Genomic DNA, 13,949 nt, shown 5'->3' with positions numbered 1-13,949 from the left:
TGAAGCTGTTCTGCCTCTCACCACTCACCTCCTGGGCCTGAACACATTTTCCAGGAATCTGCTCCATGCTCTTGCTGGGCACTGAGGTGAGCCTGCCTGGGTGTTCCTTTTTTTCCCTTTCTGAAGGGATATCAGTCACAGAGAACATGAATTAGCACAATGCAGCCATCAGCTCTCCCTGACACCCAGAGCTGCTCCTTAGGGAAAAGGGCCTTTTTTTTATTTGATTATTTTACTTTTATCTGCCTCTGCAAGTTCTTGCATTACACAAGAGCTGGTCATGACTTCTCAATTAGGGTTGAATTTTGAAGTAGGACTTGGAGCCTCATGATAAGCCTGCTCCTCTGCACATGGAGGGAAACATCACGTAGGACCAGCATTATGCAACTTGATTTTTTTTTTTCCTGTCATTTCCACTGATTTCTTTTAATTAATTCTTGTTACAGAGTGCTTGAAATGGCTCTCAGGGCTTGGTGGTTTGGCTGCTGGGCCTTTTTCCTGGCCTGAGGGAAACCCTCCCAGTGTTGTTTTATTTTGCAGCCCCTGATGTTTTGCATTGCAGAGGTGTTTAAAGAGATTTATTTGATTTATTATTGTAGGGTTGTTGTTTTTTCCTTAAACCAGTGCCTTGGGAGGCAGGAATTCAGTCTAGGATCCCAAGCCACAGCCCTGAACTGCTGAAGAGCTCAGGGCAGGAGCCTGGAGAGGCTTCTTGGAATCCAAATGAGCAGCAGAATTGAGAAGCTGCCAAGGAATTCCTGTCCCATCCCTGCTCCCTGGAAATCCTCACAGGGATGGCAGCCACCCATCCTGAGCTGGGAGTGCTGGGGAGATGGGATGAAACTGGGAGAAAATGAGAATATTGAAGTTTCTTTTCTCAAAAATGGAGATTTTTGCAGTGAGAGCGAGGGGCAGCTGTGCATTTGTGTCAGGTTGGGAAGATGAGGAGCACACAGATCTTTCTCCAGGAGTGTGATCTCAGCTGTTCCCCACAGCAGGGAGGGAAATTCAGGCATTTCAGGCATTTTTGGGAGCCCCGTGTGTGTGAAACACAGGGATCACCCTGTTAGAGCTGCTGGGTTAAACCAGGAGCGTTTGCAGCTTTGTCCAAATCTGCTCAGTCTGACATTTCACAAGATTCTGAACGAGGCCAGCTTGTCCCCAGTGTGGCCGTGCCACCTCCTTGTCACCTGCAGCTCCCTCAGTGTCACTGAGGAGCCAGCCTGGGGTGGTGGCACTGGGACAGAGGGCACAGTTAACCCTTGAAGTGCCACCTTGCCGTGTCCCAGCATGGCTCAGCTCCTCCCCAGCCCCGAGAGCTGGAGGTGCAAACCCAGCCCCAGGTCTGTGTCAGGGTGAGAACAAGACTCTGGGGATGCATCTCAGCCCAAATTCCAACAGCTCCATGAGTTTTTCTGTGATTATCCCTGGGTTTGGGTGAGGAAACCTCCTCCCAAGGTCAGTGCCAGAGCTGCCACTGCAGCTCAGCTTTTATTTGTCTTGGTCCCAAATTCAAATGATGCTCTGGAAGGAGGATCCTTGCTGGAATTTCAGAGGATTTCAGAGGTTTAGATGGAAGCAGGAGTGTTTGAACAGCACAGTGGGATTTATCCCTCTGCAGCACAGGCTGGAGAGCACAGGGTGGAAACTTTCAGCTTCCTCTGGAGCTGATAAAATTGTTGCATTTGTTTTTAATCTAAGGCAGAAGTCATCTAGACTAGAACTGTATATTTTTTTTTCCCCTTTGGGAACACGGATCCTAGCAGGAAAGAGCAAAAAATTTCATTAAGAAAGAAAGCAGGACTCATGAGATTGGCAGATGAGGAAGGAGGGATTGTTCCTGCTGTGCACAAAAGGCAGCCTGAATTTGAGGAATCATGAAAGTTTGCAAGTTTGCTATCTGCCTTGGAGTTTCAAAGCCTTTAGGATTCATGACTCAGGCTTACACACACATGCCTTGTAATGATTAGATCTTTCTGGCTTCTTTTTTAAGGTGAAAATCAACTTTTTTCTCATGATCACCTGACTCTAGGAGGTAGAGCTTTAACAATGTGCTCTGCTGCCACACTGGCAGCAATGTCATCAAATTTGGTTACAGGTTGTTCCAGTTGGGTTTGGGAAGCTGCAACATCCCTTTCTGCAGGAGAAAAAAAGCAGGGTGGGAAATTATTTTAAACTTCAACCACACTGATCCTGCTGGATTTTCCACATCTGTTTGGTTTGGGATGCCAGTGGTGCTGTCACAGATCCCTTGGAGGACTCCTTGTGCCATCCTGTCCTTCCCATTTTCCCTTCTCAGGGTGCCCTCAGCTTTTCCCAGCACTGAAATTGGTGGCACTGATATCAGTAATTGGCCCCTGAGGTCACTTAACCCAACAAGGACATTGCTCAAGCAGCAAGCACTTGTTTTAGTTATTTATTTATTCATTTAAAATTTATTTTTCAGCAGAAAGCACTGCTCATGTTCATGGGGTGTTGCTCTGCCTCAGTGGACCCCAAACCTCTTCCAGAGCAGGGTGGGTTTGCTGCAAGGGACACTTTTCCAGCCAGCTTTTGGGTTGTTTTTCTCAACAAGAGACATTTGTTTCAGCCTGCCAGGAGAGGTTTTTCATGCTGGATCCCATTGAATTCTGTGGGATTGGATCACCAGCTTTCCCTCACAGTGACCCAGGGCTCAGCCAGGCCTCCCAGTGCTGATAGAAATCCTACAAAATCCCTTTTTTATCCCCTGAATTTGCAGCATACTTAACATCCTGCTAAAGAAGAGATGGGTTTGGGTTTTTTTGGTTTGGTTTTTTTTTTTTTTTTTTTTTTTTTTTCTTTTTTGGCCTTTACAACTCCCTGTGGGAGGGCAGAACGTGGGAGGTTTAGCAGAACAGCTGTTGGTTGGGAAAGCAGGGGCAGGTTTGGAGGATTTTTGCTTTCCTAATTTACAGGAACACTGCCCTTTACAATCTGTGCAAAGCCCAGTTGAAAATGAATAATGGGAAAGCAGGAAAAACTATTAACACAGAAAAGGAAGCCTGAAGATCAGGTTAATGATGCTGCTACTCTGTGTGTGGACAGTTCCACTGCTCACAGGAAAATGGATTTTTAGGTTTGAAAGTCCTCAGGATTTGGGGACTTCAGATGCTGAGGAGAGAATTTGCTGCATTTCCATCACAGCTGAGGTGGTCTGTGAAACACAGGGCTATTTCTGTGACCTCTCAGCTTTATTTAAAGTTAGTTTACAAACTACCCTGAGCCCAGCTGGAGTCAATCAGAGTTATTTTAAGGTTTTGTGGGAAAAGGTGACAGAAGGAGCCCTTGATGTGCATGGATCAGACACACAGGAGAGAGCTGGGATTTGCAATTTCTCTGGATTTGATATTGGAAGGAAGCTTCAGTGTGCTGAAAACACAGAGATGCTTTTCCACTGCATCTTGGAATTTTCATTGCACCTGTCCCAAGCTTTGCCCTGAGCCCCCGGGTTTTGGGATGCTCAGGGGTGTGGATTCCCTGTGCTTTGGGGATGCCATGGTTTGGGAATCCCAATCCTGGGATGCTGGGATGGGGGATTGGCCTGGGCCAGGCTGTCCCTGCAAGGCTCCAGAGCTCCAGAGCTGGTGTGTGTGGGGATGGACAGGATCTGACAGCAAGGTCAGCAGATGTGTCTGGATAGCAGAAAAATCTTGGAATGTAGAATCTGGAAAAGGAATAGAAATGAAACCAAGTTTTCATATAGGAAAAAAAAAATTGCTGAGCCAGTTTTGTTGGATAACTAAGAAAGCAAAGGCTGTGTTAGCTGTGAGTTACAAGAGGTTTTTCTTGCTCAGAGCAAAGGATAAATCCACCTCAAACAAAAGATGTTTTTACCAAGCAAAAAGATTTCACAGACAAACAAGAAAGCCAATGTTGAAAGTAGAGAAAAGATCTCAGAATTTTCTTCTCCAAGAAAACTGAAAAACAACTTTTAGCTTAAACTGTAACAGATTAACTTTTTGTGATTGGAGAATAGTAACAGGAATATGTAATGTTAGTGGTTATGATAGGCTATAGGTAATAGTAAAGGCATTGATTGGTTGTTATGTATTAAAAGAAAAGTTTATAATGCATTGTAACCAGAACTGGAGTGGCTTCAGACAATCCTACAGCTGAGGTGACAGGGCTGGGCTCTGTCACCCACAAGCCCTGAATTGCTGAATCCTCTGGATACAACAAACAGCATTTTAAACAATAAATAAATTGCTGAATCCTCTGGATACAATAAACAGCATTTTAAACAATAAATAAATTGCTGAATCCTCTGGATACAATAAACAGCATTTTAAATAATAAATAAATAAATTGCTGTATCCTCTGGATATAATAAAGAGCATTTTAAAGAGCCAGTCTGGAGCTGCATTTCCCTCAGGCTGCTGTGTTTTACTCGTGTCCATCAGCCTGGAGCTCTTGGCAGAGCTTTATCCTGGCACAGGACAGTTTTATATACTTTTATTTTATATATTATTTATTTATTTATTTATTTATTCATTTATATTGATATATTTCATTTATTTATATATCTATATATTTATTTTTATATATTATATTTTTTTATTTATATATTTGGGCTCAAAGCAGATCTCAGAAATGGGGAGTGTGTGTGGCACCGTTTGGGGCTGTGTGGGATAGGGCAGAGTGTGCTGGGAGCTGTGGGGTGAGGAGAGCTGGATCCAACATCTCCCAGAGCCCTGTAATAATAATAATAATAATAATAATAATAATAATAATAATAATAATAATAATAATAATAATAATAATAATAATAATAATAATAATAATAATAATAAATGTAAATAAATATTACTATACATAATAATAATAATTGTTATTATATACAATATATAATAATAGTAATAAATGATATAGGAATAGAAATAATATAATAAATGATATAGAAATAGAAGTAATAATATTAAATTATATATAGAAATAAAAATAATAATAATAATATATAATATAAAAATAAAAATATAAATATACATAATAATAATAATAATTGTTATATACAATATATAATAATAGTAATAAATGATATAGGACTAGAAATAATATAATAAATGATATAGAAATAGAAATTATAATATAGATATAGAAATAGAAATAAAAATAATAATAGTAATAATAATATATAATATAAAAATAGAAATAGAAATAAAAATTATAATAATAAATAAGATCTATAGTAGAGAAATAATAATAATAAATAATAGTGATGATGATGACAGTGACGATGATGATGGTGATGATGATGATGATGACAATGACGATGATGATGATGATGGTGGTGATGACGATGATGATGATGGTGATGATGATGACAATGATGATGATGATGATGATGACAATGATGATGATGATGCTGATGCTGATGATGGTGTTGCTGTGCTGTGCCCTTGTCCTGCAGCTGTGGGTGAACCAGGAGGATGGGGTGGAGGAGGGGAGCAGCGAGGTGCAGAACGGGCACCTGGAGCCCGGGGCCGAGTGCCTGTGCCTGGGCAGGAGCGTGCAGAACCGCGACCAGATGAGAGCCAACGTCATCAACGAGATCATGAGCACCGAGCGCCACTACATCAAACACCTCAAGGACATCTGCGAGGTACCTGGGGCTGGGACACACACACCTGGGGCTGGGACACACACACCTGGGGCTGGGACACACCTGGGACACACCTGGGGGACACCTGGGACACACCTGGGTCTGTCCCTGCTACATCAAACACCTCAAGGACATCTGCGAGGTACCTGGGACACACCTGGGACACATCTGGGTCTGTCCCTGCTACATCAAACACCTCATCTGGGACATCTGGGAGGTATCTGGGGCTGGGAACAGGACATGGGGGCTGGTCTGGGTCTGTCCCCGTTGTATCAGGTGATGTCAGGGACATCTGTGAGTTACCTGGGGCTGGGACACACCTGGGTCTGTCTCCAGTGTATCAAATACTTCAGGGATATCTGGGAGGTACCTGGGGCACACCTGGGGGCTGGGACACACTTGGGGGCTGGGCTGGGTCTGTCCCCACTGCATCAAACACCTCAGGAACAAATGTGAGGTACCTGGGGCACACCTGGGTCTGTCCCAAATGCATCAAACACCTCAGGGACATCTGGGAGGTACCTGGGGCTGGCACACCTGGGCCTGGCACACCTGCCCATGCTGGGCAAGGGCTGAGCCTGGGTTTGTCCCTGGGTGATTTGGGAACAAGCTGCAGTGTCTGAGGACTGTGTCTAATGGAGGAGCAGCATCTGTCAATATGTATTGACAGTTCTGAGAATTTCCTGCTGGATCTGATAATTCCTTTAGTTTGTATTAACCAAAAGTGCAATTTCCTGACCTTTATTCTGTAGCTCTTTGACTAAAACATGATGAGGTTGAGATCCTTCAAGCAGTCCTCTTAATTAAAACCCAATGCCATCTACTTTTGAACTTGTGATTGAGGAAATTAGGTTGTAATTAAACCAATCAGTTAGCCATGTCATCTGTGCCTTTCATGTTGGGTTCACAATTTCCCCTGGCTCAGGATGGCCCCCATTTGCCTCTTTTATGGCGAGACTGAGGGCAAAACGTTTCCACCATGGGAAATGAAGAAGGGAACCAGCAAACAGTGACCCCACAAATGCCCAACTTGGATCTTGTTCATTAGGTTATAATTAACCTCCACAACCCCTTAAGTTCAGGATTAGTGCCCTGAGCTGAGGCCAAAGTGCAGTGCTGGCTGTTTGGGGAGGGGAGCACGTGGCTGTGCCACAGTTTGGGCACTGTGTGTGGAGATGTCCTTATCACTGAGAGGCACAAGTTTGTTAGCACTGAAATCAAAGTCTGGGGATGGCTTTCAGCTCATCCCTCGCAGTGTTTAGGATTTAGTGAGCCTGTGCCCAGTCAATGTGGTGAAGCCCCTTGGGAATTGTGCTTAGAGGAATGTCTTCCTCCCTTCATCCTTGCTGCTTTTCTCTCAGCCAGGCAGAGCAGCCATCCAAAAAGCATCCATGACACTTTTCAAATATGGAAGAGCCTTGGGATTTCAATCTGGAAACAAATGAGCTTAATTTCAATGTGCTATTTCGGTCAGAGAGCTTTGCACTGGAGAAGGGAAGAACTGCAGGCACTTCTCCACATATTGTTTCTTTTCCTGCATTTGCACTTTTCTGCTGGAAACAAAATCAACCTTAACATGCATCTCCAGCCATGTCACCATATTTCTGCCAGTTGGGATTCTCAGGAAGTGCAGACAGGTTCAGGGCAGTGGGGGAACACTGATTTACTGCCCCAATGATGTGTGCCAGCCAGGAGAGATGCAGAAAGCTCACTTTGCTCTGGGTGATGCAGACTGGGATTGAGGGGATAAATCTTCCCTGCAGGTAGAGCACCAGGAAATGATCCAGCTAATCAGGGAGGAGGACTGGAATGGCCGTTCTCATCTGTGCAGTTGGGCTGTGCCTTGCTGGAGAGAGGCTCATTAGGCTCAGTTTAATCACAGCAATCCCTGTGCCTGGAGAGGGCTCTGAGAGCTCTGTCAGCCAGGCACTGACACAGTGGGGTGTGAGCTGGGACTGGGAGAGCTGGGGCTGGACTGGGAGAGCTGGGACTGGGAGAGCCTGGGCTGGACTGGGCTCCCCGTGCCCCTGGTGGGGTGTGCAGGGCTGTTGTTTGTGCCACAGCATGAGCAGGCAGCAGAACAGCCCCTGGTGAGCTGCTCTGGCACTTCCCCTCTTCCCAGGGCTCTTTGTTTTAGGGAGCCAGGAAGGATGAAGGGTGTGAGGTGTGAGAGGGGGTAGCAGAGCAGCCCTGGCTGGGCTCAGCCTGGCTCAGTGCTGAGTTTAGCAGTTTATTCTCTTGTTTCTCTGGGTTTATTCTCTTGGTTATTCTCTTGTTTGTGAGCTGCAGTGAATAACAAATCCTGATCCCAGTGAGGCACCTGAGGATGGGAGGTTGGTACTGGAGGGTGGTGATTCAGAGCCCCCCCATTGCTCCCCTCTGCTTCAGGATGCATTTCCACTCCCTGCTGCTGTGCCATTGCACTCCCAACACCCATGGCCCCAGTCTGGCCAGGCAGGAGCTCAGGAACTGGCCAGCACCAGGGTAAGAATCCCCTGTGCCAGCCAAGGCCTGTGGGAAGCAGCTGGATTGGAGAGAATTCCTCACCATTGCAAAGCCCCACTGCCCCAATGGCTTACTGTGAACCAGTAGCCAAGTCCTGGTGGCCTGGGAGCAGCTCTGGTTTGCCTTTCCAGTTCAAACAGTCTGAACTTTGCTCTTGTGCTCATTCTGGTTTTGTGCCCTTCAGCACCACCCTCACCTGTGTGCTGGGAGCCCTGCACAGGGACCAGGCTGGGTTTACAGGTTTACAGCCCAGGTGATGCTGGGCCTGGCTTGGGGATGCTTCCAGGGCAGTGTAAACAGCCCCAGACTGGCTCAGAAAGGAAAAAATCTGAAATATCATCACACCTGCCTTTGAAGTTACAGCCTGCAGCCTCCTTCTCTCCTTCACTCTGATCTCAGGCAGACAGGATAGATGATGGATGGATGGATGGATGGATGGATGATGGATGGATGATGGATGGATGGATGATGGATGGATGATGGATGGATGGATGATGGATGATGGATGGATGGATGATGGATGATGGATGGATTTTGGATGGATGGATGATGGATGGATGGATGGATTTTGGATGGATGGATGATGGATGGATGGATGGATGATGGATGGATGATGGATGGATGATGGATGATGGATGATGGATGATGGATGGATGATGGATGGATGGATGATGGATGATGGATGGATGGATGATGGATGGATGATGGATGATGGATGGATGATGGATGGATGATGGATGGATGGATGGATGGATGGATGATGGATGGATGGATGGATGGATGATGGATGGATGATGGATGGATGATGGATGATGGATGATGGATGGATGATGGATGATGGATGGATGGATGATGGATGGATGGATGATGGATGGTGGATGGATGGATGATGGATGATGGATGGATCATGGATGGATGGATGGATGGATGATGGATGGATGATGGATGGATGATGGATGGATGATGGATGGATGGATGGATGGATGGATGGATGATGGATGGATGGATGGATGGATGGATGGATGGATGATGGATGATGGATGGATGGATGGGTATGGATGGACCAACCACCTCTCCTGGCTGTCTCTAAGTCCACTGTGGGGTGAAGAAAACTTAGCACTTAACCTCGTGTAAATCCTGCCCAACTTTAGCCAATACTTCATGGACTAGATGGAAAAGTACTTTTTAGACAGGCAGTTTGGCAGCTATTTTTAGGTGTTCATTGAGCAAAACATCTGCTCATCAGTCAGCTATCCCTTCTCTGAGCAAACCTGACGGGATGAGCAGAAGGAAGATGACATTGTTTTATGTAACAGAAGTAAATTTACTGGAAAAACTCTGCAGCAGCCTCCTCTGCTGCGTGTTCTGGATGAATCTTCAATCTCCTTTTCCTGGCTGGTGCTGGAAAGCACCTTCAAACTCACAGAGAGGATGAGGCTTGGGAACTCCTCACATTCCTTTATTCTCCCTGTGCTTGCAGAGGTGTCTGCACAGAAATGTGCTGCTTCAGCTCCTCCAGACACGTGATTCCAGAGAAATGATGAAGCAGCACAGGGAGGGTGGGAATAGTGAGGATGGGAATCACGGCCAATGGCAACTCCGGGGCTGAGAGATGTTCCTGTGTTTGGGAAGGGAGGGATGTCACAGAGCAGAGTGAGGGGACACAGCCCCGTGGGCACAGGGAGGGCTTTTTCCTTCCTTGGTTTTTTCTTTTTTTTCCAGGCTGTTCTGAGATCAGCAGGTAAACAGGAAAATCTGCATGGAGAGATGCTGTGTGTCATTTCTCCCCAGTTTGGATTTGGGTTTGCCCTGTGACCATCCCACTGCCTGCTCCCATTCCTTGGCAAATCAGAGAGGGAAACCCAGGGAAATGAGTCATCAAGGAGCTCCTGGGGGAAGAGAGACCTAGATTAGGAAGTGTAGAAGGTGTTCCATAAAGGCAGGAAATTCAGGGTGACGGCCTCCTCTGAGCTGAGCTGGACATGGCAGAGGTTGGGTCTGGGCCAGGTGGGCCAGAGTTGCTTTTCTCATTCATGTTTGAAGTCCTCCCTGCCAGGAACCACGTGGTGAGGCTGAAGGACAGTTCATTGCAGGGTTCCAATGTTCATTGTGGCCCAGCAGCTGCATGTCACCAGCTGGCAGCGTGGCTGTGTGACTAAGCATCCCGAGTTCCCAAATTTAGCCATCCCACTGGAGCTGCTGGCGTTTTCTTCCCTTCATTTTTTGCCTTTCCTATATAATAAAGACAAGCAAAGTAAGCAAAGTCATCTCTTGTTGACCTCAGTGATGTTTCTTTCCAGTCAGGACGCTGCAGAACAGACCAGGCAGTTGTAACATCTGAGATTTGGCCTTGCAGAGTTTCCAAAATCATTCTGGTTGGATTGATGATCTTAAAGGTCTTTTCCAACCTTAACAATTCAGTGATCTGGTGATGATCATCCTGAGAGGTGAAATGTGGGAGGATGAGGGGATTTGCTCAGAACCTTCCAGCACACCAAACTTGTTGGGGGTGCACTCGATAAAGATATTGAACAGATTTAACAAAATATCTTGTTAAAGATACTGAACACAACTTGATGATGGTATTAAACAATTTCCTTGTCCTGATTACTGGGCTGAAAGGAGAAATCAGAGCAGGCTCCAGCAGCCCCTCACAGCTTTCTGTGCTTGTAGGAGAGCTGGCTATGAGGATTTGGGGTTTGCAGGACCAGACACCCAGCACTGCCCACACCTCCCTGGGCTGTCCTCTGGATTGTGCTGCTCTCCAAACCCTTTGTAATGGTTTGAAAGGAAAACCAGCTAGAGACTCCAAGTCAGAAATACAATTTAATAAGAAAAAAAAGAGAAAAAAAAAAAAGTATTTTAAAAAAGAAAGAAAAGAGAAAAAGAAAATACGTGCAATAGTAAAAAAGAAAAAACACTGACAGAGTCAGAATACAACCTGACACCCCCTAGTTAGGGTGGTGGTAGCAGTCCAGATGAAGTGGTCTTGTTGAAGTAGTGATCCTGTAGAAAGGTCTGGTAGCTCTTCTGGAAACCAGTGGGAAAAGGCTGCTCTGCTGTTCCAAATCTCCCCTTTGATCTGGGTAGGAAATGCTCGGCTCCTGCCCTGGCTGGAGCATCTCCCAATGGGATGATGGAATTTGATCAGCCCTGCCCTGGGACTGCATGGCCATGAACAGGAGAGATCTCCTGGAGGGAGGATGGGCTGTGGGCAAGAGAAAGAACACTGCAACAGCTGGGTGAACAGCTGGAACATGAACAGCAGAGATCCCCACAGAGATCAGGATCACTGCCACAGCTGGGTTAACAGCTGGAACATGAACAGCAGAGATCCCCACAGAGATCAGGATCACTGCCACAGCTGGAACATTAACAGCTGGTGATAGAATCCAAACTTTTGGGCACATCTTTACGTTGTAACCCAGGACACCCTTCTGTCTCACTCTCTCAGGGTTATTTAAAGCAGTGCCGGAAGAGGAGGGACATGTTCAGTGATGAGCAGCTGAAAATCATCTTTGGGAACATTGAGGACATCTACAGATTTCAGATGGGATTTGTGAGGGACCTGGAGAAGCAGTACAACAACGAGGACCCCCATCTCAGTGAGATCGGGCCGTGCTTCCTGGAACACGTGAGTGCACTGGGCATTGTCCCTGGGGGCTGGGCTGGGGAGGGAGGACAGAAACTCAGGAGTCAGGAACCTCCTCAGGGGCTGCTCCATGTGCTTGGTGACATACAGAGGAGGGAGAACTTGGATGTGCACTTGGATTACCCCCAGTACACTTGAATCACGTGGATGAGAAAATGCTGGAGGATTTTGCCTAGCTCATCCTATTGTTCCATAAACCACCTCCTGCAGGAGCTGATAAATTGGCCAGTGTTGTAAATATGTCAGGAAATGTCAAACAAATGCCAGTCCTGAAGCTGGAGGTTTTCCTGCAGGGAGAGAGGAGCAGGGAATCAGAGCTCACAGGTGCTGCAGCAGCTCCTGGGCTGTGTCAGAGCAACAGTTCAGGAAAATTCCTGATAAACATTCCTGAAACTTCAGCAGGACATCCCTAAAGAGTTTCACAGCATCTTCTGAACATCCCTGAGTCTCTCACTGAGGTTTCCTCTGAGAAGGTGCATGAGGTGTTAACGTGGCTGGTTCTTATCAGAGCCTGCAAAGATCAGCATCCCATTGCACCTCTGTGCTGGGAAGATGTACGAAATCTTGCTGAGAATCAGCAGCTCAAATGTCATGACTTGAGGCTGTGCTGTCAATTCATTGATAGTGACAATGGCAAGAATTGCTGCTGTGATTTGGAGGAAGATCTGACACTTGCCTGTCACCAGACCGGGGCTGAGAGCTGGCTGATAAACTCCTGATAAATTATCCCTGCTTAGCCATTTGGGAAACCAAGGGATGAGGATTTAAAGATCCTGTTCAGGAATCTCCAAAGCATCTTGTTCCTCATTTTCTTCAAGAAGAGAGAGCTGTCAGTGTGTGGCTGGTCAGCTGTGGGGATGGGGAGGACATTGGATCCCTGTTCCCAGAGAAGCAGCTTGTTTGGACCCTCAGGCACTGAGAAGAAATTGCTGGGCAGGCGTGTCTTGGTTAAATGGAATCTGTCCTGTCTTTGGAAGGCACTGGCCACAGCTCAGTGGAACACCTGACTTTTATCTGGGCTGTCTCAGAGTTAATTTCTGGTGCTGGGCTGTGCCCAACTCCTTCCCAGTGAAATCTTTGCTTTTTCATTGCCTTGTCTGTGTGGCCCAGATGAATCAAGGCCAAGTTGAAGGTGACAGTCTGTGGTGAGTGAAGGCAGAAAAGGGACGTTCCAACAAAACAGACAACAGAAAACTTGTTAGACCAGTCCAAAAGATGGAGGGGCACATGTGTGAGTGGGTGTTTTGTTTGGTTTTAGTGTTTCCTGGGGAAATCCACACAGAGCCTTGGGTTCCCCCTTGGTAAAGGGAATTTCAAATATTCCCAGCCCCCAAATACTTGCCAGGTGCTTCAGGATCTTCAGGGAAAGAGTTCTAGAAATAACAAGGCTGTCCTCTTGTCTTACCAAAAGCCAAAGCTCTGCTGGGTTGTGCCTTTCAAACTCTCCCTGAAGCTGAGAACCAGCCCAGCTCTGTGCAGGCTCACATTAACACACCTGTACCTGCAGAGACCTTGGCCATGGGGCAGAGTGTCCCTGTCTGCAGTCCCTCCTTTCCCAGCACCTCTTCCAGGCAGGAGAAGCACTGAAGGGTCTGTCCTTCCTCCTGCTTGGGCTGTGCTTCCTTAGAAATCCACACTGATTTGGGTTGGAAGGGTTGGGAAGTTCCAGACCCTGCTGTGGGCAGGACACCTTCATAGACCAGGATGCTCCAAGCTCATCCTTGAACATTTCCAGGGATGGGGCAGCCAGAGCTTGTCTGGGAATTCCATCCCCACCCTTGCAGGAGGGATTTCTGCCAATATCCCATCTGACCCAGGCCTGGTGTGGGGTTGATCAGCCAGGTCTCTGCCTGACCTGTCTGTACTGGTTTGAAAGCAAAATCAGTGAGAGACTTCAAGTCAGAAATACAATTTAATAGGAAAAAAAGAGAAAAAATAAAATACAAGCAATAGTACAAAAGAAAACCACTGCCAGAGTGAGAATCCAAGGTGCCCCCGTCAGTCAGTCAGGGTTGGTGCAGTCCCATTCCATGGTGGCTGCATCCTCCTGCAGTGACAGATGTGGTTCTGCTGGAGCAGGGCTCCTGCACAAGGTGCACTTTTCCTCCAAAGCTGCAGGGATGATGTGCAAGGCTCTGGTTTTCCTCTGGGATCCAGTGGGAAAAGGCTGCT

General features: G+C 46.6%; 1 protein-coding gene across 38 annotated transcripts in view; it reads left to right on the top strand.

Moving 5' to 3' along the window:
- The window catches only part of ARHGEF9 (Cdc42 guanine nucleotide exchange factor 9), a 162,270-nt gene that overhangs the window by 102,711 nt on the left and 45,610 nt on the right, over positions 1-13,949 (top strand). For all 38 annotated transcript variants that reach the window (XR_015806659.1, XR_015806655.1, XR_015806658.1 and 35 more), the window contains 2 exons: positions 5,429-5,620; positions 11,580-11,759. Coding sequence is in view for 33 of the 38 variants with exons in the window: in XM_088172996.1 (XP_088029122.1) it covers positions 5,429-5,620; positions 11,580-11,759 (372 nt within the window). In the remaining 5 variants the exon portion in view is untranslated. The remainder of the gene's footprint in view (positions 1-5,428; positions 5,621-11,579; positions 11,760-13,949) is intronic.

Source organism: Sturnus vulgaris, chromosome 14 (genome assembly GCF_052056855.1).
Source record: "Sturnus vulgaris isolate bStuVul1 chromosome 14, bStuVul1.hap1, whole genome shotgun sequence".
Taxonomy (NCBI): Eukaryota; Metazoa; Chordata; class Aves; order Passeriformes; family Sturnidae; genus Sturnus; species Sturnus vulgaris.
Note: the sequence above shows the minus strand (reverse complement) of the source record. Positions and strands in the feature narration are given on the sequence as shown.